This window comes from Globicephala melas, chromosome 17, assembly GCF_963455315.2.
Source record: "Globicephala melas chromosome 17, mGloMel1.2, whole genome shotgun sequence".
In the NCBI taxonomy this organism is placed as follows: Eukaryota; Metazoa; Chordata; class Mammalia; order Artiodactyla; family Delphinidae; genus Globicephala; species Globicephala melas.
This window is the reverse complement of record NC_083330.1, coordinates 8,185,330-8,206,888: the sequence shown is the minus strand read 5'-3', so window position 1 is coordinate 8,206,888 and position 21,559 is coordinate 8,185,330. Positions and strand designations below refer to the sequence as shown.

The 21,559-nt window shown below is 43.5% G+C and overlaps 2 protein-coding genes across 5 annotated transcripts in view; one reads left to right on the top strand and one right to left on the bottom strand.

Annotated features, from left to right (window-relative positions):
• ASPH (aspartate beta-hydroxylase) overlaps nt 1-20,398 on the top strand; it is a 243,162-nt gene extending 222,764 nt beyond the window's left edge. Inside the window, exon 26 of the mRNA XM_060287666.1 lies at nt 20,368-20,398. Within this exon, the coding sequence (XP_060143649.1) occupies nt 20,368-20,383 (16 nt within the window). The 3' untranslated portion in view covers nt 20,384-20,398. The remainder of the gene's footprint in view (nt 1-20,367) is intronic.
• The window catches only part of CLVS1 (clavesin 1), a 415,580-nt gene that overhangs the window by 14,981 nt on the left and 379,040 nt on the right, over nt 1-21,559 (bottom strand). For all 4 annotated transcript variants that reach the window (XM_060287672.1, XM_060287673.1, XM_060287674.1 and 1 more), the window contains 2 exons: nt 10,588-10,698; nt 5,952-6,187 (listed from right to left, as the gene is read on the bottom strand). In XM_060287672.1, the coding sequence (XP_060143655.1) occupies nt 5,952-6,187; nt 10,588-10,698 (347 nt within the window). The remainder of the gene's footprint in view (nt 1-5,951; nt 6,188-10,587; nt 10,699-21,559) is intronic.

Here is a 21,559-nt window from a genome sequence, read left to right as displayed (position 1 = left end):
CCACTAAATATCGTTGAGTCCACCTTCTGTCTGCTTCCACTCACACAGCCCCGGTCCAACTACCGCCATGTCTTGCCTGTACTATTGCGGGAGCCCCAGACAGTCTCCGTGCATGTACCATCCCTCACTCCAGTTCATACTTTTCACAAAAGGCTGGGTGAGCCTTTTCATAAATTCATATTTTCATGTCACTCCCCTGCTTAAAACCTTTCCATGACTCTCCTTTGCTCTTGAGATAAAGGTCAACATCCTTCTCAAGACCTATGTGGTCTTGCATCCCCCCCCCCACCTCTTCTCGTCTTACTTTCTGCTCTCCAGCCTCTCTGGGCTTTTCTGTTCTTGTTTTTGTTTTAATTCTGTATTTCATTGAATCTAAGATGTCATCATTTGTAAGACAGGTCCTGATTTCAGAGATTTTTAATTTAAAAAAATACATCTTATAATTGGTAAAACACAGTCGTCCCAGGAACCACCCTGCTCCTTCCAAATGCAGGGTGATTGCTCCAATTCCACGCTTCTCCTTTCACCTGGGAACCTTTTTCTCAACCCTCAAGTCTCAGTTTATGCGTCACTTCCTCAGCGAAGCCCTGTCTGACCAGCACCCCTCCCAGACCAGATTAGGACCCCCAAGATGCACCTCATGGTACATTGTCATTGTCAAAGCACTTGTCCTGGTGAGAATAAACCAGCTGTTTGTACAGTGATGTGTTTAAAGTCTGTCTCCCTTCATAGGCTGTGGACTCAGAGAGCAGGGGCAGGGTCTGCCCTTCCAACCACTCTATCCTCAGCAGCTAACACTTCACTTCATCATCACAGCACAATAAGGCAGATCTAATAGTTTTTCCCTTTGCAGAGAGGAAACCAAGGTCACAGAGAGATAGCTACTCAGGTCCCATGGCTCCTGATCTGAACCCACAGAATCCGGCATAGATCCTGGTCTCCTAATGACTCTATCTTGTACTGCGTCTTGGTGTCTAGTAGGTCCTCAATACATATTTGCTGAATGAATAAATGAACAACATTTTCAAAAAGATAAGTATTATAAAAGTTAATTGTTAATGAAAATTCAGTAACTAGGAGAAATAATCAGACTAAGGAGTTAGTTATAGATACCCTTAGAGACAATTTCAAATTCTGATCAAACATTGATTACAAATAAGACGATGATACTGTCTTACTCCATTATGCGTGGTTGACTATTAACCTCATCACTCTACAGAGTCCTCTGTTCCTGACAGCATTTCCTGTCATACAGTTCCTTCCTTCCTTCTTTCCTATTTCCCTTCTCCTTTTTGCTCCCTGCCTCTCTCCTTGCCCTCTTTCTTCCTTCTTCAGAAAATGTGCATTGAGCATCTATTATATACTGGGGTATTTGTGAGGCACGGGGTACATACTGGTGAATAAAACAGCACAGCCCCTGCCCTGAGAGGGTATATCATCTATAGAAGGGAGATTGAATACATAAGCCAACAGATATGTGATTATGGGAGTGTGATCCCTATTAAGAAGAAAACAGGGACTTCGCTGGTGGTCTGGTGGCTAAGGTTCTGCACTCCCAATGCAGGGGGCCTGGGTTCAATCCCTGGTCAGGGAACTAGATCCCACACGCTCCAACTAAGAGCCCACATGCCGCAACTAAAGATCCCACATGCCGCAACTAAGACCTGGCGCAGCCAGATAAATAAATATTAAAAAAAATTTTTTAATGAAAACAGTGCTTAGTGACAGAGGAGAGCAGAATGGGAAGGGAGGGGTCTTTGGGATGGGGAGGGTGAAGAACTCCCTCCAGGGCTGTGGGTAGAGAAGCCAGCCCTGATGAAAGTGTGGGCCACGAGCCAGGGGAGAACATCTCGGAGCAGGGAGGCCCTGGAGGCGGTGGACAGAAGCCAATGTGGCAGGGGCCTGTGATAAAGGGGAGCAGCCTTCATCCAATGCAGGGAACCAGTGGGAAGTCTGTAGAGGATGTGGGGCAAAGGGGTGGCATCATTATGATTTTTAAAGATTACACTTAAGATTCCATGGATAATAAGTTAGATTAGAGGGACAGAGAGGAAGGAATAACACTAATAAAGACCAATAAGGATAGAACTGCTATCCAAGCCCAAGAGGGCAGGCTTACACCAGGATGGGTTGGTGAGTGGAAAATCAGTGCTCCTATGAAGCCTAGACCTTCTTGGCAGACAGAGAGGAGGAGAGGCAGGGGGTCTGTGTCGCTAATTCCCCCCACCCTGACTTTGCCTTCTGTGTCCAGCACCCACTATGCATGACCGTCCTGGGTGCAGGGCTCCAAGGGTACAAAATTCCTGCCCTCTGCACACATTAAGGCAAAGAAGAGGGAGATGGCCAGTGCAAGGCTGACGCCTAACCCGGAATTCAAGGCATCTCCCTTCAGGCCACCACACCTGATCACTGCCTGCTTCTCTCTTAGGGAGTTGGGAATTTCCAGCATTAGTGAGAAACTGCCACTGGGAAAGAAGTTAAAACTCTAAAAAACTGGAAATCCTTACGAACCATGCTGGAGAAGGAAAGCTACTACTTAGCATCCTGTTCCTCTGTAGGACGTCCTGGGTACTGTCTCCCCCTGCTGCCATCTGACTCTGACAGCGACCCCTGAGGTTATATCCACTTTAGAGTTGAGGCAGCCAACACTCCACGTGTGCCTAACATCACATAACTAGAAAAATCAGTGGAAGGAAGTGACCGGAACCCACATCTAGTCCCATAAGGGGAGACTGGGGGGGATAAAAAGGCAAGTGAGAAGAAGAGAACTGTAAACACTGCCTCAAAGTCTCAAAGCGGAAGCAAGCGGGGGTGGTTAGGATGTGGTGACATGTGCCTGGAGCCCCTGAGGCCCGTCTTGAAGAGCAGTGGAGCAGAGGGAAGCCGGGCCAGCGGGGCTGACTGCCGTCATCACAGGGACACAGGCAGCTGCATCCCAAATGGGGCCCTGAAGGAGTTTCCTATGAGATGCTGAAAGCTCAACAATGCTCACTTATGGCCTTGACGTGAGAACTCGAACACTGCAGTTTGGATAATTTAAGCCCAGATAGGATCTACGGCAGGTTTGCCTAAACCTGAAAAGGAGCTGAAATTCTCTATGCAAGCAGCGCATTGTTTTTATGATTGACACTTCCAAGAGATTTTTATCACATATCATGTCAAATATTTGTTTTCATCCATACGATCACTAAAACTTATACGAGACACCCACTGCTAGCTAGATGTTGGGTACACACAGCATCAGCGTTATTGGAATCAGGCAAAATGTTTGTCTACCAACAGCAATATGTTCACAAGAAATAAGCTTTCTTTGCTTTTCTTGCCTAGACTACATCTCCCTTTCCAAGTAATTGCATCTGACTATGAGTCTTCAGCAAACAGGAGTCTTTTTCGGAACAGACACTGTGAGTAGCCAAACACTTTGCACTTGAAACTACACCCAGTCACACCCACGTCTGTTCATTTTCCTCTAATTCAACCCTACTTCCTGGCTTTGCCAGGAGCTTAGAACTCTTTATCTCATAATCTGTCATGTCATTCGTTAAAAAAGAGGAGAACGTGGCATCCCCCCACCATATTTTATCTGGCCTCATTCATGTCCTTACGGACTGAATTCATCGTAGATTTTCTTCCATTCTAGTGTTGCATGGCTCTATAGGATGCATTTGCAAGGAGATGCACCACCACCCCCATTTCTGCCCCAGCAAAGAAAGTTGTGTAAAAGCAGGACGTCACCTCAGCCGGAGGCACAAGTAACGGCACCCACGCAACACTTCAGTATCCAATAACCGACATGAAACACCAGGCATGTGTGGCGCACCCGTGAGGTCCTTGCTTCTAGAAGTGACGGTATGTCAGGCATGAGCTGCCTGAAGAGGAGTGACACCCCGAAAGTACGAAGTTCAATCCTGTTTGAGCTATAAACCAGTCACAAGACAACTTACAGGGCAGCAGGGACTGTGGGGCATTCATTAAGAAATGACGCATTATGTAATTTTACTGAACGTAACCTCCATATGGAACATCTGTTCCCGGGCCACACAGTAAAATGGGCCCTTTTTTGCCCCGACTGCTTAGAAGACAAGGGTCCTCCTGTTTCCACACCGCCACCCCTCATTCTTTTCGTATGGGTTGTATTTCATGATGATGTACTACTTCTGCCGGAAATGAGCGGTTATCCAGCAAACGCGTGCATTCACCCTATAAGACGAGGAGTACATGCTGAAAGGTCACCAAGGTCACGGCCAATTCTATTGACAGCTGAAAACAGTTCAAACGACTTTTTTTTTTTTTAACCACCCAGGCAGGACCCAAAAGGGAACAACATGGCCAAAAATTTCCTTCTGGCTCAGAAATCTGAACTCGATCCAAGCATTCCCTCACCCTCTCCCCACTCCCTCCAAAAAAGCGGATGGCTCACAATGTCTTTTGACATCGTCCTACTTCTTCCATGTGGGATCGAGGAGAGGACTTTAGGGAACATAGGGACGAAGGCGTTTTGTCAAAGGGATCAAAAGCAGCCCTTCCACTGTGTAGCTGGACAAGACCCCAAAGCACTGGCCCCTCTGATCGCCCGGTATACAGGCTGGGTGATGTGGACCATTTCCCTGGAAGCTGGGGCCACTCCTTCCTGGCATGAGTGAAGGTGCAGCTCAGGTCTTTAAGGCCTCTTCCTCTACAAACAAGTTTCTGGATTCCTAATAAGTTCTAAAGGTTTAATAAATGAATGAAAACAGGAGTTATTGCATATACTCAGCCAAACTCTATCTATGATCAGGCTGCATCAAAGCCCCCCAAATTACTGGAAGTGACAAAACTTGCCAGTTTTGACTGACGCATGGTGTTATCTCTAGCTAAAAAAATCATCCTGGGAACAAACATCTTTACATGTAAATACACACTGAAGGCAGCACAATCATTGCCGTGTCGTGCCAACTTAGAAAGTCGGTATAGAATTTATATCTAAAATGTTACATGTGTGCTCTTCTACGTGGGTGCTGCAATATTGCCACTTTTTGCGTTGAGGTGCTTTGCACACACTGGTCTTTTGATTCCATGAGGTGCAGGGGCCTGTGATCTCAGCACAGAGGAGCTCTCCCTAAATACCTGTCGAATGGATAAGGCCAGGCTTCTACACCACTCTGTGTATCTTCAAAGTCACTTTGGCTCTGCTTTTCCTCAAAGTGACTCTGTCTGATTTGGTGGCTGGTGCGCCTGCATCACAGGCTGGGTTTAGCTGTGAGGCCCCATTCAGCTCACTCACTGTACAAGGAAAAAGAAAATGTGCCTTTCTGCCTATGGTAATTTCTGGCCTTTTGAGAAGGAACCACGGCTCCACCATCATCAGGCTAGGAGTTCCTCTTCCAGAGCTGAGACACGAATGTTTGTTTGGAAAATTAATGAGCTGAATGAGACTGGAATCCCAGATAGTACATTAAAAACATCATCATCATCATCATCCCTTTCCTTGAATAGCAGGGATGCCAGATTGAGCCCAGATCAAAATGCAGATGTATCTGAGCGCACTGCGAGGGGACCTCCAGGAAACAAAGGATGAAAATTGTGAGTGTAAATGCTCAATAAATGGTTCCAAATGCATCGATGATAGAAACGTTTTCTAGCAGATTGCTTTTTCATTCAGTGGATCTCAAAGGTCCCACATTTCATTCTGTGTGAGTTAACAGATTCCGTAGAGACTAGGGCTGTAATCATGACATGAATGAGGTCCCAGCCTTTTACTGTTTCTATCATACAATGGGAACAACTGTATTTCTGGGCCAGCCAACCCCCATTTACTTTCAGTTCTGGTGAAATCAGCTGAGAATGTATTGCAGTTTATTTTATTCAAGTTCTGTGCCCATAAAGGTCTTCAATTACTTAACCCACAATAGGCCCAAATCCAAAATGCCTCTGGACCTCTAACTGGGAGGCTCTGCTAACCCAGGCCTTACCTTTTCATGGGCTTGGGTGAGCACTCTCTCTCCAGATTGGAGGATGTGTGCTTCACGTGCATTGCGTTATAGGAGGTGTGAGTGTAGTCATTTTCATCGCTGTAGTCAGGGCCGAGTAACGTCCGGGCCCAGGTTCCCATGTCATAAGGAGGAAGGGTTCCTCCAAATTCAGACGGCAAAAATTCAGGGTGTATTAGCTGGTGGAGGCTGTTTAAGTTGTTTCCATGCAGGAAAATCTGGAAAGAAAAAATAATTAGCAAGGAAAACATCCAAAACTTATGACCAAGCATTTAATCGAATACACAATCTAGCAGTGACAAAGTGGATGCGCTGCTGGTGATCACGGGGTTTAAAGAGGCGTTCAATTTTGTGTCTGTAGCTTAGTCTGCATAAAATGTTAATTTATTGCTCAGAAAAGGGCCTGAATTAATAGTCCTTAAAAATGAAGTTCATGAACAAATTGGGTATTACTTGGCCATGGCCCAAATTTACATGCACGACGTCATCTCTTAATTATCCCTGCTGATGAAAAGAGTAGGGATGCAGCCCATCCGAAACCATCGAGTCATGCTTCACACACAGCTCCACATTGCTGTGTTCTCCCCCGGCGTACCCTCTGAACCCTCCTCAACCCTCCCCATCCTTCCCAAGCCTACACCCAGTGGCAACTTCTTTCTCAGTCTGTCCCCGTGGCACCTGCCCACTCTGGTTCTCCCCTCTTCCCTAAATTAACTCTTCATTGTGTGATGACTTCTGGTTTTTTCTGATTTGTTCATTTATGTCTTGCTTCCCCATAGCAAGAAAAGAATGCTCAGGAAAAGGGACAGTGTCGTCTTTCTCTTTTAACACTCTCCTAGCTCCCAGGGTGGTGTGGGCACAAGGAAAAAGCTCAGTGAATTCTTAGTCAGTGGAACTGAAAACTGGGACCTGAGAATTTGCCGTGAGATATTTTTGCAACGATTTTCTATTTTTGTCTGGATTTGCCAATACCCTCAACAAACAAGTTTGCATCTTCTAAGCATATGATAGATGGTGATGGAAATTAGTCAAGCAGGGGAGAAAACACCCCCAAATAACAACATTTTCAAACAGATCTATAAAGTGGATAAGCCACAAGTTGATGATTACCATTGCCTGCGATGTAGGAATTGACTCCTGAAAGTGTATCTAAAGGGCATCTGTATAATGACATCGGTTCCCACACTTCTTCAAGTTGCAGGCTTAATGCGCGTAAATTGTACTCAAGTATAGGGCCATCAATTACACACACACACACCCACCCGTACTTAACCATGATGAAGTGTAAATGTGATTTTTAAAATACACGTAGTATAATAATATGCCATATAAGTATTATATTATGCTATGTACCACATACTACAGGCATCCCTTGTTTATTGTGCTTTACTGCACTTCACGGATATCATGCTTTTTATAAATCGAAGGTTTGTGGCAACCCTACGTCAGGCACATGGCATCAAGTCCATTGGTGCCATTTTTCTAACAGCGTTTGCTCTCCTCGTGTCTCTGGGTCACATTTTGATAATTCTCTCAATAGTTCAAACTTTTTCATTATTATTATATTTGTCATGGTGATCTGTGATCAGTGATCCTCGATGTAACTATTACACTTTTTTTGTTGTTTTGTATTTTTAATTAAGGTATGAACTTTTTTTAATCAAAATTTTACTTTTAAAATTTAATAATTATTAACATTTATAACATATTTACGTTGTTTTGGACAATTGTGCATTAATAGCATTTTTATGATTACCCAACTTGAAAGAAAAATTTTTGATACTTAAAGCATTAGGGTCATGGGTAATCAAAGAATAATTTAAATTTATATACATATTTTTGTTGCAAAGAAATGTAACAGGGTGACCGATAAAATGCTTTTCAGTATAAAAAAAATGTTATATGAGGCTATGATTCGGTGGGGGAAGTATAATGGAAACACAAGTTCAAGGAGAACAAAAAGGACATGTAAAGTTTCTGACTGTTAATGAGGAATTTGTTTAATAGTTTTTTTAACATCTTTATTGGAGTATAATTGCTTTACAATGGTGTGTTAGTTTCTGCTTTACAACAAAGTGAATCAGCTATACATATACATATATCCCCATATCTCCTCCCTCTTGCATCTCCCTCCCACCCTCCCTATCCCACCCCTCTAGGTGGTCACAAAGCACCGAGCTGATCTCCCTGTGCTATGCAGCTGCTTCCCACTAGCTAGCTATTTTACGTTTGGTAGTGTATATATGTCCATGACACTCTCTCACTTCGTCCCAGCTTACCCTTCCCCCTCCCTGTGTCCTCAAGTCCATTCTCTATGTCTGCGTCTTTATTCCTGTCCTGCCCCTAGGTCCTTCAGAACCTTTTTTTTTTTTTTTAGATTCCATATATATGTGTTAGCATATGGTATTTGTTTTTCTGTTTCTGACTTACTTCACTCTGAATGACAGTCTCTAGGTCCATCCACCTCACTACAAATAACTCAATTTCGTTTCTTTTTATGGCTGAGTAATATTCCATTGTATATATATGCCACATCTTCTTTATCCATTCATCCAATGATGGACACTTAGGTTGTTTCCATCTCCAGGCTATTGTATATAGAGCTGCAGTGAACATTTTGGTACATGACTCTTTTTGAATTATGGTTTTCTCAGGGTATATGCCCAGTGGTGGGATCGCTGGGTCATATGGTAGTTCTATTTGTAGTTCTTTAAGGAACCTCCATACTGTTCTCCATAGTGGCTGTATCAATTTACATTCCCACCAATGGTGCAAGAGGTAAGGTATGAACATTTTTTTAGACATAATGCTACTGCACACTTAATAGAATACTTTATCACAATACTCGCCTTTTTGCGGTGGTCTGGAACCGAACCCGCGATATCTCCGTGGTGTGCCTGTTTATTATAATGTACTGTATAAGTACATAATAAATACTTGCTACTTTGTTCTGTTGTACTGATTTTAACTTGTGATGTAATGACATCATTTAAAGAGGAAGGGGACAAGAAGCTAAGTGTTAAAATTCTTCACAAGAATACTGTAGCACTTCAGAAAACAATGTACATTTTCTGACACTGGATTGTTGGCTATGACTGAATTTTAACAAGAATTTTTTGGAAGAAATTCACATATTCTGGCTTTTGCAAAATGTCTCACTGGAGGAATTGTAGTATTTGAAGCATGGAAAAGCTGGAGCAAAATACTGGCCCTGGTACCCACCCATGCAACGCTTCCAGTTCTTAGAGGAAAAGGAGCGCTGTTGAAACTGGCCCTCTCTCCGGGGGTCCTGTGGGGTGGAGGAATTCAGCAGGTAGGAGGTGGAATCCCCACCTGTCAGATTCTGTTCTGCACCCAGAGCTTCAGAAACCCCCTTCAATGGCATAGCACAAATGTCGATTGCTTTGTGGGAGGAATTCCCACTGGATCCTTCTTAAGTAGAAAATAAAGCCAGTGGAAAGCATGAAGCCACACTGGGAACAGTCTAGGGCACTTCTCTGCCCTTATCACTGTCGTGAACCCCAGACAGATTGCAGAATGTTCCAGAATGCCTCTGCCTCTTGGGGCTGGTGAATTCTAGTTCCCAGTTCCACACTCATTTGGGGACAGCGGAATTACCCCGTATCCCATACCCTACTGCCGTGTTTCCTAAGGATCTGGAAGCATCTGAGGTCTAGGAGTTAGGAAACCTGCAGAGTGTGTATGGGAGGGTGTCCCTCACATCGTCATTCCCCCCCGAATACTCAGAGCTCTTCCCCAGCACGGGGTCCCTGGGGCATAGAGGCCTATGTAAGGCACTGTAAGACTGACCCTGGTTCCTTTAAGAGGTGATGTCCCTGAGCCAGGTGATAGCTGAAATCGGAAAGCTTACAAGAAAAGAGAGCTAAATGGAAAAGAGAAATTGGTGTCATAGAGTCTCTGCTACATGAATGGCTTTATGCTGTCTGTCTCATTAAATTACTCCAACCACTCTGTGATGTGGGTGTTAGTTTTTCCATTTTACAAATGAAGAAACTGAGATTCCGAGTGGTTAAAAAATGTTCGGTTTCTCAGCTAATCAGAATGCCATGAAAAAATACCCAGCTCTGGTGGAAGAGGCTGGCTTCCCAAATGTCATCAGCTGATGCAGTCAAGATTTTAAAAGCCTTCTTCCTACGAGCTCTATTATTTCCAAAGAAGAATGCTTTCCCAATCTCAAAGGTGACGGAGCTGGCAGCTATGACCCAAGAGCCATGGGGAAAAATACGAATCATCAGTATTCTTCTTGCAATAATATATTCACAGGACAAAATGCTAGCTCTTAAAATATTCCACGAACAGGAAGCTGCTTGACTCCATATTTCCCACAAGCATTTACAGTAAAAGGGGCATCTGGTATTTGCATGCCTTCCATGTTTCCTTTGGTTTGTCACCCGGACTGTAAAATAACTCAGTTACTCAATTACTGATTAAATCCAGGCCATTTGCGAACTCCAGCTGAGCTCAAATGCTCAGGGACTACAGAAAAGCAGGGGAAAAAAACAATGAAAAATACAGAGAGAGGGAGAGAGAGAGAGGGAGAGAACAGGCTTCGTAACTGTGCCTCTGAATCCCCCCTTTGGGTTTTTGTTTTCATTACCCGTTTCCTGGTCTTGTCTTTAAGGAATGGCTTGATGAGCGTATACAGGGCATGAATGTACCAGGGCTGGTTGACAAAATGGACTCCTCCGAAGCGGGCAGGAAAGCTGTCCTGGGTGGAAAGAAAGAAACGCACACCAATGAGCGCACATCACAGGTTAGAGGGGAGCAGCCTGCTTCTTCTCTCAGACTGAAGCACCAGCTAGCGGAGGGAGAGACAGGAAACACGCTTACTTCCCAGCTGTTAAGGTCTTCTCTGTTCCCCTTGCCTCCCTCTTCCCCCAAGGCTCCACAACTGAGAAATCCTACATCAGGCCTGTCTTTTCCAAGTCACAATTATATGACCTCCGACATGACACCAGAGCGTTTGCAGCCCAGATAGTGAAGGAGCTGGGATTCTTCGTAGTGTCAGGGCACCAAGGCTTCAGTTCCCATGAGCCCTACAAGATGGCTGTCTTTACCCTTTACCCTCATTCTCTGCTCTCCGGCTCCAGCCCTCTCCACTGGGTGATCATGACAATAACTCAACTTTCTGGGTGATTGAAGCTGTGTAGGGAGGGGTTGGAAAAGGATTTCAAAGGCTCTTCAGAGATGGGGCTCTCTGAAATCCTCCAAAGTCTGACAGCATCCAACATCTGTGGCTCCTTTTCACAGATTTCAGAACTGACTCCTTACTTCAACCTGGGATCCACACAGTAGGTCCCAGGGACAGACATTTGCTCATTGATGGGCTAGTTGATTCCCCTAATTGAGGTCCTCCTTTTCTGCAGATGAACACATTTTGTAAATATCAGGAAATAAGAGCATTTAAAAAAACGCATTCAATTTTAGAATCCAGCTCAGGGCATAAGCTTACACTTTAGAAGCCGAGAAGCTGCTCTGCATGCTAATTAGATCCACAGAACAAGGGACCTTGACCATAAAACCTGAACTAGTCCCACAGCACCAGGTCCTGAGTTCCTGATATAGAGCTTCCAAAGATTGCATTCGTGTGGTTAATGGCATTAAAAAAGAAGGAACATCTAATGCAATTCGAATTGCCAAGTGCGCTGGCAATCAATTTCATTGCAACAAACATCTTTGTAGAATGTTAGCAAGATGGGATGAAAGCAGAAGGAGCCTCGTTATCTGAGCTAACAGTTCAGGCCACTAGCTGCTCCTTGCGGTGTATGAAATGCCCTGCCTGGGTCTTTTTTAGTCACAAAGAATGAGGGTTATTAACTTTTATCAGAACCCTTTGAGTCTATAGGCTCCATGGGCACCTTCTACATTGAGACCTAGTTTCCAGTGTAAGTACATGGACCTGTGCTTAAAGGTCAACCTTTAAAAAGTTTAACAATAATTTTGCCTCTATCTAGACATCTTACAGAGTACAAAGGAATTAAATATTTTGAAGGGTAAACTAGACAATTTCAGTAAAAGGTCTTTGTTCTGAGGGGTATGTATTTTTTCTTTTGTTTATTCTATTTTTAAAAAAACTTAAACCACCAAGTAAGGTTGGAGAGACCATTTATACCAATTTGCACATTTGTCATAATCTCTCACTATTCCAAATGTAAATTTAGAAAAGTAGAAGTTCTTAATAAGGTTTTCTTTTCTCTTTCAGGTACAGTTTGGGATCTAAAAATTCTTTGGTTTCTTAAAAAGCAAGACCTTTCCCAGAAGGTTTTCCTTTGCAGTGAGCACTAAGCAATAACCTCAGTCTTTTAGGGCCTTTTGAACTTGTTATCCAGAACTAAAAATAACTATAATTCATTGTCTTACATGCTAAACATGGGTTCTGGAGCTGTAGAAGGAGAAAAAGAGCAAAGAGTTTATCTGTAAACCAGGGCTTTACTATCCTTTTCTTTTCTTTTTTTTTTTTTTTTTTACATCTTTATTGGAGTATAATTGCTTTACAATGGTGTGTTGGTTTCTGCTTTATAGCAATGTGAATCAGTTATACATATACATATCTTCCCATATCTCTTCCCTCTTGCGTCTCCCTCCCTCCCACCCTCCCTATCCCTCCCCTCCAGGCGGTCACAGAGCACCGAGCTGATCTCCCTGTGCTATGCGGCTGCTTCCCACTAGCTATCTACCTTACGTTTGGTACTGTATATATATGTCCATGCCTCTCTCTCGTTTTGTCACAGCTTACCCTTCCCCCTCCCCATATCCTCAAGTCCATTCTCTAGTAGGTCTGTGTCTTTATTCCCATCTTACCCCTAGGTTCTTCATGACATTTTTTTTCTTAAATTCCATATATATGTGTTAGCATACAGTATTTGTCTTTCTCTTTCTGACTTACTTCACTCTGTATGACAGACTCTAGGTCTATCCACCTCACTACAAATAGCTCAATTTCGTTTATTTTATGGCTGAGTAATATTCCATTGTATATATGTGCCACATCTTCTTTATCCATTCATCCGATGATGGACACTTAGGTTGCTTTCATCTCCTGACTATTGTAAATAGAGCTGCAATGAACATTTTTCAATAGGACCAGTAAGAGGGTTTTTATTTCTATTGAGAGTCTATTATATAATATATTTCTAGGTTGGTCAAGTGGAAGAAAACTCTGTAAATACTACTGCAAAGGCACTAGGTAAAATCTCAAAGAAAACATTAACCTTTACGAAATATCTAGAGACTCCTAATTTTTGTCTGTGGAATCTCAGTCCTCAAAGACAGCAGCACTGTCTTCGATTTGTGTCAGAAGAGATTGAAAGAAAACAGGGCTGAGACCCATCAGTTGTCTGTGGGTTGGCCCTGGCTTGGAGTCTGCCATCTTGAAGGCATGGGATCTTATTGATCTCATTCAGGTCGGCAGACGAATATGTGCAGATAAACACATGTAACAAGGCTCTCCTGTGTAATAAGGGCAGTGTGCAAATGGTATGGTTATCCTCGAATGAGCCTGACGGCATTATTAATTATTGTGTGTGTGTGTGTGTGTGTGTGTGTGTGTGTGTGTGTGTGTGTATTGTGCAAAGGGAAGGATGAGGGAAGGGAAAATTAGAAAACAGAGGGCTCTTTTAAGCAATGCCCATCATTCTTGGTCGTTTTGCCTGATCTCATGAGCAAACCACAGATAAATGGGAAGTTGTCTGTCACGCAAATGTCTCCCAGGACGCCAAAGGAGTCCACCACCCTCACGAAGGTGCATTTCTTAGGGGCTGGAGCAGACCTGTCTCAAGATGGTAAACCTTGATTCCATGACAGTGTGACATTTTGTTTTTCAGAGTTCTTGGTGACTACAGAGTCTGCTCCAAAAACATACCCCAGGTTCAAGAACGTGGCATTAATTTCTGTGTATTTCATGCATTTATCAATAAAGATATAATTTTGAATTATAAACATATTCAAATCATTAAAATCATCTTTTCCCTAGTTTATTTTAAATTAATTTATTTCCTTATTACAAAAAATATACCCATTCTAGAAGAGTACAAAATTGATTTAAAAAATTATTTGAAAAATTAGAACATACAAAAAGATAAGAAAGAAGAAAAGAAAAAACACCTACCATCCTACTGCGAAAGACTATGTTACTTACTATGTTCTATGATTCAGGACAGGCTGTGTTATGTTATAGTCACACACAACCCCAGCTTTTTATCATTTAGAACTGGAAAGATTTCCTTCTCGTTCACACAGAATATCCTTGCAGGGTTGGCGGGAGCCGGGCTTGACTTGTTCTTGGCCAGGGATGCAGCCTCCCCGTCTGGAACAGGGCAGCCACAGCGGAGGGAAACAGCGTGGGGAATCGCACCTTAGCTCTTCAGGTTGGCTGCCAGAAGTGACATGCTTCACCTGTCACATTTTACAGGCCAAACACGTGGCTGACTTCTAGGGTGTCAGGAAGTATAATTCTACCATGTGGCTAGTAAAGAAAAGACCAGAAGTGCTGGTGAACAGCACTAATGATTACCCAAGCTCTCCTTTCCTTCTTCCCTTCCCTTCATTTCCGGTATTCCCTCCTTTTCTTCCTTCTTTGCTTTCTAAAGGGGATCATGTTTTTACATTGGACAACTGATGGCCTGCTTGATACTCGTGGAATAATATCAAATAATACAAGGTAGAGTTTACAGAGGAGAGGGGAAGACAGAAAATTGCCTTTGTGTAATGACTGGTTTACTGTCTTTAATTCCTCACTGAACAATCAGTTCAGACCTTGCACCTCTTTTTTTTTTTTTTTCCAGTACGCAGGCCTCTCACTGTTGTGGCCTTTCCCGTTGCGGAGCACAGGCTCCAGACGCGCAGGCCCAGCGGCCATGGCTCACGGGCCCAGCCGCTCCGCGGCATGTGGGATCTTCCCGGACCGGGGCACGAACCCGTGTCCCCTGCATCGGCAGGTGGACTCTCAACCACTGCACCACCAGGGAAGCCCCAGACCTTGCACCTCTTCAATTCAGCACATACTTATGAGTGTCGACTACAGGAAAAACACTGGATTATATTCTTTGAAGCACTTGGCAGAAATGGCCATCGCCACGGCCTTCTGGTACTTTGACTCCTTCTCCCTCCTTCTCTCCCTGAGCTCTACTCATGCCCTCGGCTGCTGAGGTCAGGTTTGTGTTCCTTGGTGTCCTTTTTTAAAATTTACAGTCATGCTTCTCTAATATTTTTCTTTGGAATAGTGGTGACACAAGAGGTAGCTTGGAGTGCTAACATCGCTATAATCAATCCTTCCTCTAAACCCCAAGTCACTCAAATACATGTTCTCACTAGATAATCTACAAGCATATCTTCCAAACTAACTAATATTCTAACTCCACATTCAAAGAGTGCTACCTCTAAATCCCTCCTAAATGGAATACTGGCTCAATGATTGACCAGGAAATCTGAAGCTAGGATCCCCTCTTTGCTCTCTGAATATTCAGAGAAGGTTATTCTCACCCATCTGCCTCATTTTCCTACACCAGATAAAAATCAGAGCATTCAAGGGTTACTAAAATAAGGATCTGATACCCGAGAGTGTAGGAAGTAGGGTGGAGATACGGGGATATACGTATATGTATAGCTGATTCACTTTGTTATAAAGCAGAAACTAACGCACCATTGTAAAGCAATTATACTCCAATAAAGATGTTTGAAAAAAAATGAATGAAGGAGGAGCCAGTGACCAAGAGAGTGGTGGGGTGATAAGAAATAGGTCTGAACATGTGGGGAAAAAATTTTTTTTAAGAAATTGGGAAAGCCAGTTGAGTGGGATAAATCAACTAGGAAAGAGAAGGAGATAGAGGAGGTTCTACTGTACATTCTATTGTTCAGAAATGTAACTGTGGAATGAGTATTGGAGATGGGACTTTACTGTGGAAAATAAGAGGGTGAACCAGAGTCACAGCATCATGGATGTGGCATGACTCTTTCAGAGCCATGCAAGGTACCTGGGCTTAGGACTGAGGTTAATTAAAGAATCAAGATCAGCTCCCTAGAAGGAATTCCCAGGGAGAGGATAACTGTTAACGCCCTGCGAGACTGATAAATGGGTAACAAGAGAGAGCCTTGTGGTGATGAAGGTGTTCTGTAACTTGACTCCACTGATGTCAATATTCTGGTCGTGCTAGTGCTCTGTAGTTTTGCAAGATGCTACCAGTGGAGGAAGCTGAATAGAGGTTGTACAGACTCGCTCTGTATTTTCTCCTACAACTGCGTGTGAGTCTACAATTATCTCAAAATAAAATCAAGGAATATGATTACTGTGAATATTTCAAAACTCCCCAGTAGGAGTAGCCATTTTTCTAAGTATAGTAGAAGCTTTTCCAAGGCTAATCTTTTCTGCCATATGTGAAGTGTTAAACAAAGAATGCCAAGGTAAAGGGTAAGGCACAAGATACACTGCAGGACACTCTCAGGGGCTCTCCTCTCTTTTCTTTGGGCGTCTGGAGCAGCACTAAGTGATTCGTGCAGTCCATTAGAAAAATCCTTCATTTCTAAATGGGCACTACGTTTGCACTTCATTTTCACACCGCACGATTCAAGCGTCACTCAGCTGCCTTTTCTTGTGTTTGATCAAGATTTAGGAGCAACACGGTACAGCCGAAACTATTTCCTCTCTCTTTCCTTGACAATCAGTTACAGATGTTACTGGTGGCAGTTGGCCGAGTTTCCTGCTGGATAATAAAGCACTTACTAGCGATATTCACTAAGTTTCTAATGCCTGCAGGCAAACATACTTCCAACAGGGTTCAAGACACACCTGACCTCAAAATCACATTGCCTGGCAAGGCTTGGGGAGCTCTGCTCAGTCTGGCTGTCTCTAACTCCCATCCTTCCTCTCTTCTTCTACTGCACTTATGTGGAAACCAGAGCAGGACCACTCAAATTCACAGATACTATGCCCTCTGCCCATCTATTAAGATTCCTCGGAAAACCAAAGGCAAAGAAGGAAAGAGGGAGAGGATGAGGACATGAGCTGTGTTTTAGACCGTCTGCTTCTTCCCCGTGGTGACTCTGAGTGTCTTTCAGGACCTTGGCTGAAGGCCTCCATTCATTCACCCAACTGCATGTATGTAGGTCTGAAGGCAACACGAGGACACAAGCATGAAGTTGGGATTTGGTTCATGTCCTACTAATGACACCCATTTCCCACATCAAAGCAGACAGATAAAAACATTTTCAGCAGCATAAATGGGCTTCCCTGATGCAAGAGAGCCTTCTAAAAATGCTATATTTCATGGTGATGGGTTTCTGTTACACCATGTGGTACTCATTAGTGTGAAAGTCACATATCCACCTATTGGCAAGGAAATGGAGAGCTCATGCAGTAACAGCGACACACCAGATGCTTTACGTAGCAAGTCAGTAGCAAGCATGAGAGAGAAGAGCATGCGTATTCGGACGCCGCTGGGAGATAGCTCCAGCTGATTACGGGCTATGGACTTTCTTTGAATATGTGCTCCTAGAAAGCATCATTGATTTCTGAGATGCTGTACCAACCCAGTGTTCTCTTGAGGGTAGGAAGGACTGGGGCTTTTTATGCAGGTTCAGATCAGGGCATGCTAAAGGATGAAATTTTTTTTTATCTGCAGATCCTAGAACTGTTATAATGCTTTGGCAATTTTCCTAAACAGAGTAAGCAAAACCGGCCTTCTGTCAAACCAGTTCAGACGAGCAGATCAAACTCAGAATCTTCCCTGGCTACAACCTAAACAAGATTCCTTGATGATATTTTTCATATTCCATTCTGGTCAACAGTTCACCCTGCAGTTACTGAGCTCAGCATATGAGTGAAATGCAGGGGTGCAGGGATACAGGATGTGCACTTCTGTGTCCCATCCGTTCATTGTCCGGTGGGAGAGACAGGGACACTGCGATGCTTCGTCTGAGAGAAAGACACAGACCAGAGTTTAGCCTGTGTGGTTTATGGTAGTTTCTTAGAGCAGAGCTAATAAACAGCATAGATAACCGGAGGTGAAGGTCAGGGAAAGCTGAACGTGCTGCAGAGGCCAAATAAGAAAGCCTTCTATAAAAGAGCTATCCAAAGATTTGGTGATTAATAAATATACGTGACTATGTTGGAGAGTCTTCAAGCGTTTGTCACCAGGAGACCCTACATTTTTCTTAGCCCCACTGTTTTCTAAGAATGAGCTTACAGATAATCTCTATTTAAAAAATTTTTTAAAGAAATTAAAAGGAAGGAAAGAAGGCAGGGAGGGAGGGAGGAAGGACGGAAGGGAAAGAGATCAAAAACCATCTATCTCATGGTGCGTGCCTGCCAAATTTTTGCCGAGACAACAGAAAATGTGACTGTAAGCTTAAAGAGTATCTTGATTACCCTGATATCTGCCTCACACCTGGTAGGAAAGTCTACAGAGCAAGAAAACCAACTGTTTCTTGTTTTGTTTTGCTTTTACTTCCTACTTAACAGAGCGCCAAAGAGGAGAACTGCATTCTTCCTGGACTCTGGCAATCTCATTGCTGGCCAGGCAAGGTGACCAAGGAGGTGACTGTCCTCAAGGAGGTGACCGCTGTTGGGAGGAGAGAAGGGGTAAACTGCAAATCCATCCAGCCTGGTCACTCTGAGTCAGCAGAGCTGAGCTCAAGCAAAGAAAATTTAATTTGCCAGAAAAATCCCTCCTGCTTCTCTAACCACAGTAACCTATAAAAGGGCTTCTAGTTGACTATGAAGTACACAATACTTCATCTTCAGGTTTCCCTCAGGGGCCTTATGTGGTAAATAGATGATCGTTGCTCATTATTTAAAAGCCAATTAGTGGAGAAATCCAGATTGGTTGAATCACTGATTTGCACGGGCAATCAATGCCGGAAGATACGATGTGCCTCACCCTTTAGGCCTTACAGTCACAAAACCATGGTGTGTCTTAGAGAAAGAAGCGCGGTCAAAGGAACACAGAGGTCACTGGAAGCAAACCTTCTGGCAAATGTTAAAGTTTTAACCACGAAAATATCTTTGGTCTGTAACTACGCTCATAATAAGTAAGTGTAGTAAGATGTTAAAGTCTTAATAGATATAATTTAAGAGAAAACATTGAAGTCAGTAAAGGTAATTTAATAGTTAAGAATTGGGCACTTAGTATCTACCAGGAATTTTTACATATGTTATATCATACCCATGACAATCTTATGTAGGTATAATACATGTGTTATAGTGTCTATAATATCCCAATTTTACAGATGAGGAAACATAATCTTACTTAGACTAGTTAAAAACTTGCTCAAGTTCACACATCAAGTAAGAGACTGAATGAAGTTGAATCCAGACCTGTCAGTTCTTATAGTCGAAGCTCTTATCTCCTACTGTAGGTTCATACAAACTATATACGTCACAAAATTTGGATTGTCGACCATCTTCATGAGGGTTTTAAGGGTGCATATGCTCACTAATTGAGATAAAACAATAAACATTTCAAAGCATAAATCTCAAATCCAAGTTAGAATTTCTTAATCTTGCTTTAGCTGCGAGCGTTTTAGATGACATTTACAAGAGGACTGTCCTCATGGTTTGAAAGTGCTGTCATTTAAAGAGTTTCAGTTGCTATTAGAACAGAATGAACAAGTGTTCCTAATGAGCATGCTGGAAGTTTTAAAGGTCAACTTGAATTTCTCCATACTGGCCCTGCTTTATGAGGGAACATTGTACTTTTATAGCATAGATAGAATCATTTTAACATGGCCTCATTCTGTACAAGATTTGAGTCAGCTGAAAATTTTCTTGTATTTGAGCACAATTTATTTTCCAATTACTAGATATACATCACTTCTCCATATCAAAAACTAGGAGTGGGGCTTCCCTGGTGGCGCAGTGGTTGAGAGTCCGCCTGCTGATGCAGGGGACACGGGTTCGTGCCCCGGTCCAGGAAGATCCCACATGCCGCGGAGCGGCTGGGCCCGTGAGCCATGGCCGCTAAGCCTGCACGTCCGGAGCCTGTGCTCTGCAACGGGAGAGGCCACAGCAGTGAGAGGCCCGCGTACCACAAAAAAAAAAAAGAAAAAAAAAAAGCTAGGAGTAACCCATCTCCAAAACAGCAGGGAGGATTCTATTAAGACAAAGCCATGAAATTCACTTGTGGTACTGCCCCTTCCTCCTAGCAGTGGAGTTGGTGGAGCTCACCTGTACCCTGGTCTTCTCCCCTGTCTGGGAACCTGGCTAAACTACACTTCCCAGCCCCCAGGTTACAAGATGAGGCATACGACCAAGTTCTGGAGAGCGGAACGTAGGCAGAAGTAAGACTGTAGGTAGAAGTAAGATTCACCACTTCTATACGCAAACAAAATAGATGTGAATCTCCCATGCTTTTTTTTTCTCTCTTCCGCATGGCTGGAAATGAAGAACTCTGATGCCCTAGAAGATGGGGGAGCCCCAGAATGCAAGGAGCCCCAGCCTATGAGCCACTTGCTGGAGGAGAGATCCGTGCTTAGTGGAGCTGCCTACCAAGGACAGCAGGTAAGAAGTAAATGTTCATTCTCTTAGTAAAACCAAACTCAGCATAGCTTATCCAGCCCTGATGAGCTCGGCCACTACCACGACGGGTCGGGACATCTGGGCTGCCGAAATGACTTGGGAGTTATCAGCCTGTAGATGATGTTCGCATCCACGTGCTTTGTGAGTGAAGCTAGAGCAGAGATGAAATCTCAGGACTGAGCCCTCCGCTTCGCCACGTTTAAAGGCACAAATGTGAGAAGAATCCAGGACAGATATCTGAAGGGTGGCCAGTCAGGCAGGAAAGAGGACAGTGTCCTGGAGGCTGAGTGAAGGGAGCATTTTCAGACTATCTCAGTATTTTCACAGTTGACGGAGCGTTCGATGGTGTTGAATAAAACAATAGGCTGAATAAAATGCCGGCTGAGAGCTGTCCCTTGAGTGTGGCAATAGGAAGGTCCTGCCTTCAAGGAACTTACCCTCTATTTGGGAGGGAGAGAGAGATAATAAACAAAAGATAGAGGGGAAAAAAAGCTAGAAGGTGCCACGTAGGAAGATAAATAGGGAAGAAGGCTAGCGAATGTTGAGAAAGGGACCTGAATTTTAAAACGTTGATCAGGGAAGGCCTCACTGAGAAAGTCACCTCCGAGTAAAGGTGATGTGGGAAGCCAGCCATGTGGCTGCCTGGGGCTAGTATTTCAGGCAAAGGAAACAGGAGCAAAAAGCCCGTGGTGGGAGCATCCTCACCACCCCCACAGAAAGGGATCATTAAACTAGCATTTCCCAAAATAGGTACTGCAAAATATTATTCTGCAGGGTCTCTTCGTACAAAAAGAGGATTCCAAGTGAAACGCCGCATTCTTGGCCTTCTCTTAGGAAGTTAAAGAACATGTTGGTCTGTTTAATTAAAGCCTTTGAAAAAGTCTGGTAGCAAAGGAACCAATTGAACTTTGTTTAACCTTTTGTTTCCTATGCGTTTTACAACATAAGATCCATTTGGGGGAGGTTATCTATTAACCAAAACTAATATTCTAGAAAATCCACGAGGGAAAATATTGGACTTCCTCACCTCTCTGTGTAAGTCAGAAAACAATGTACTTCA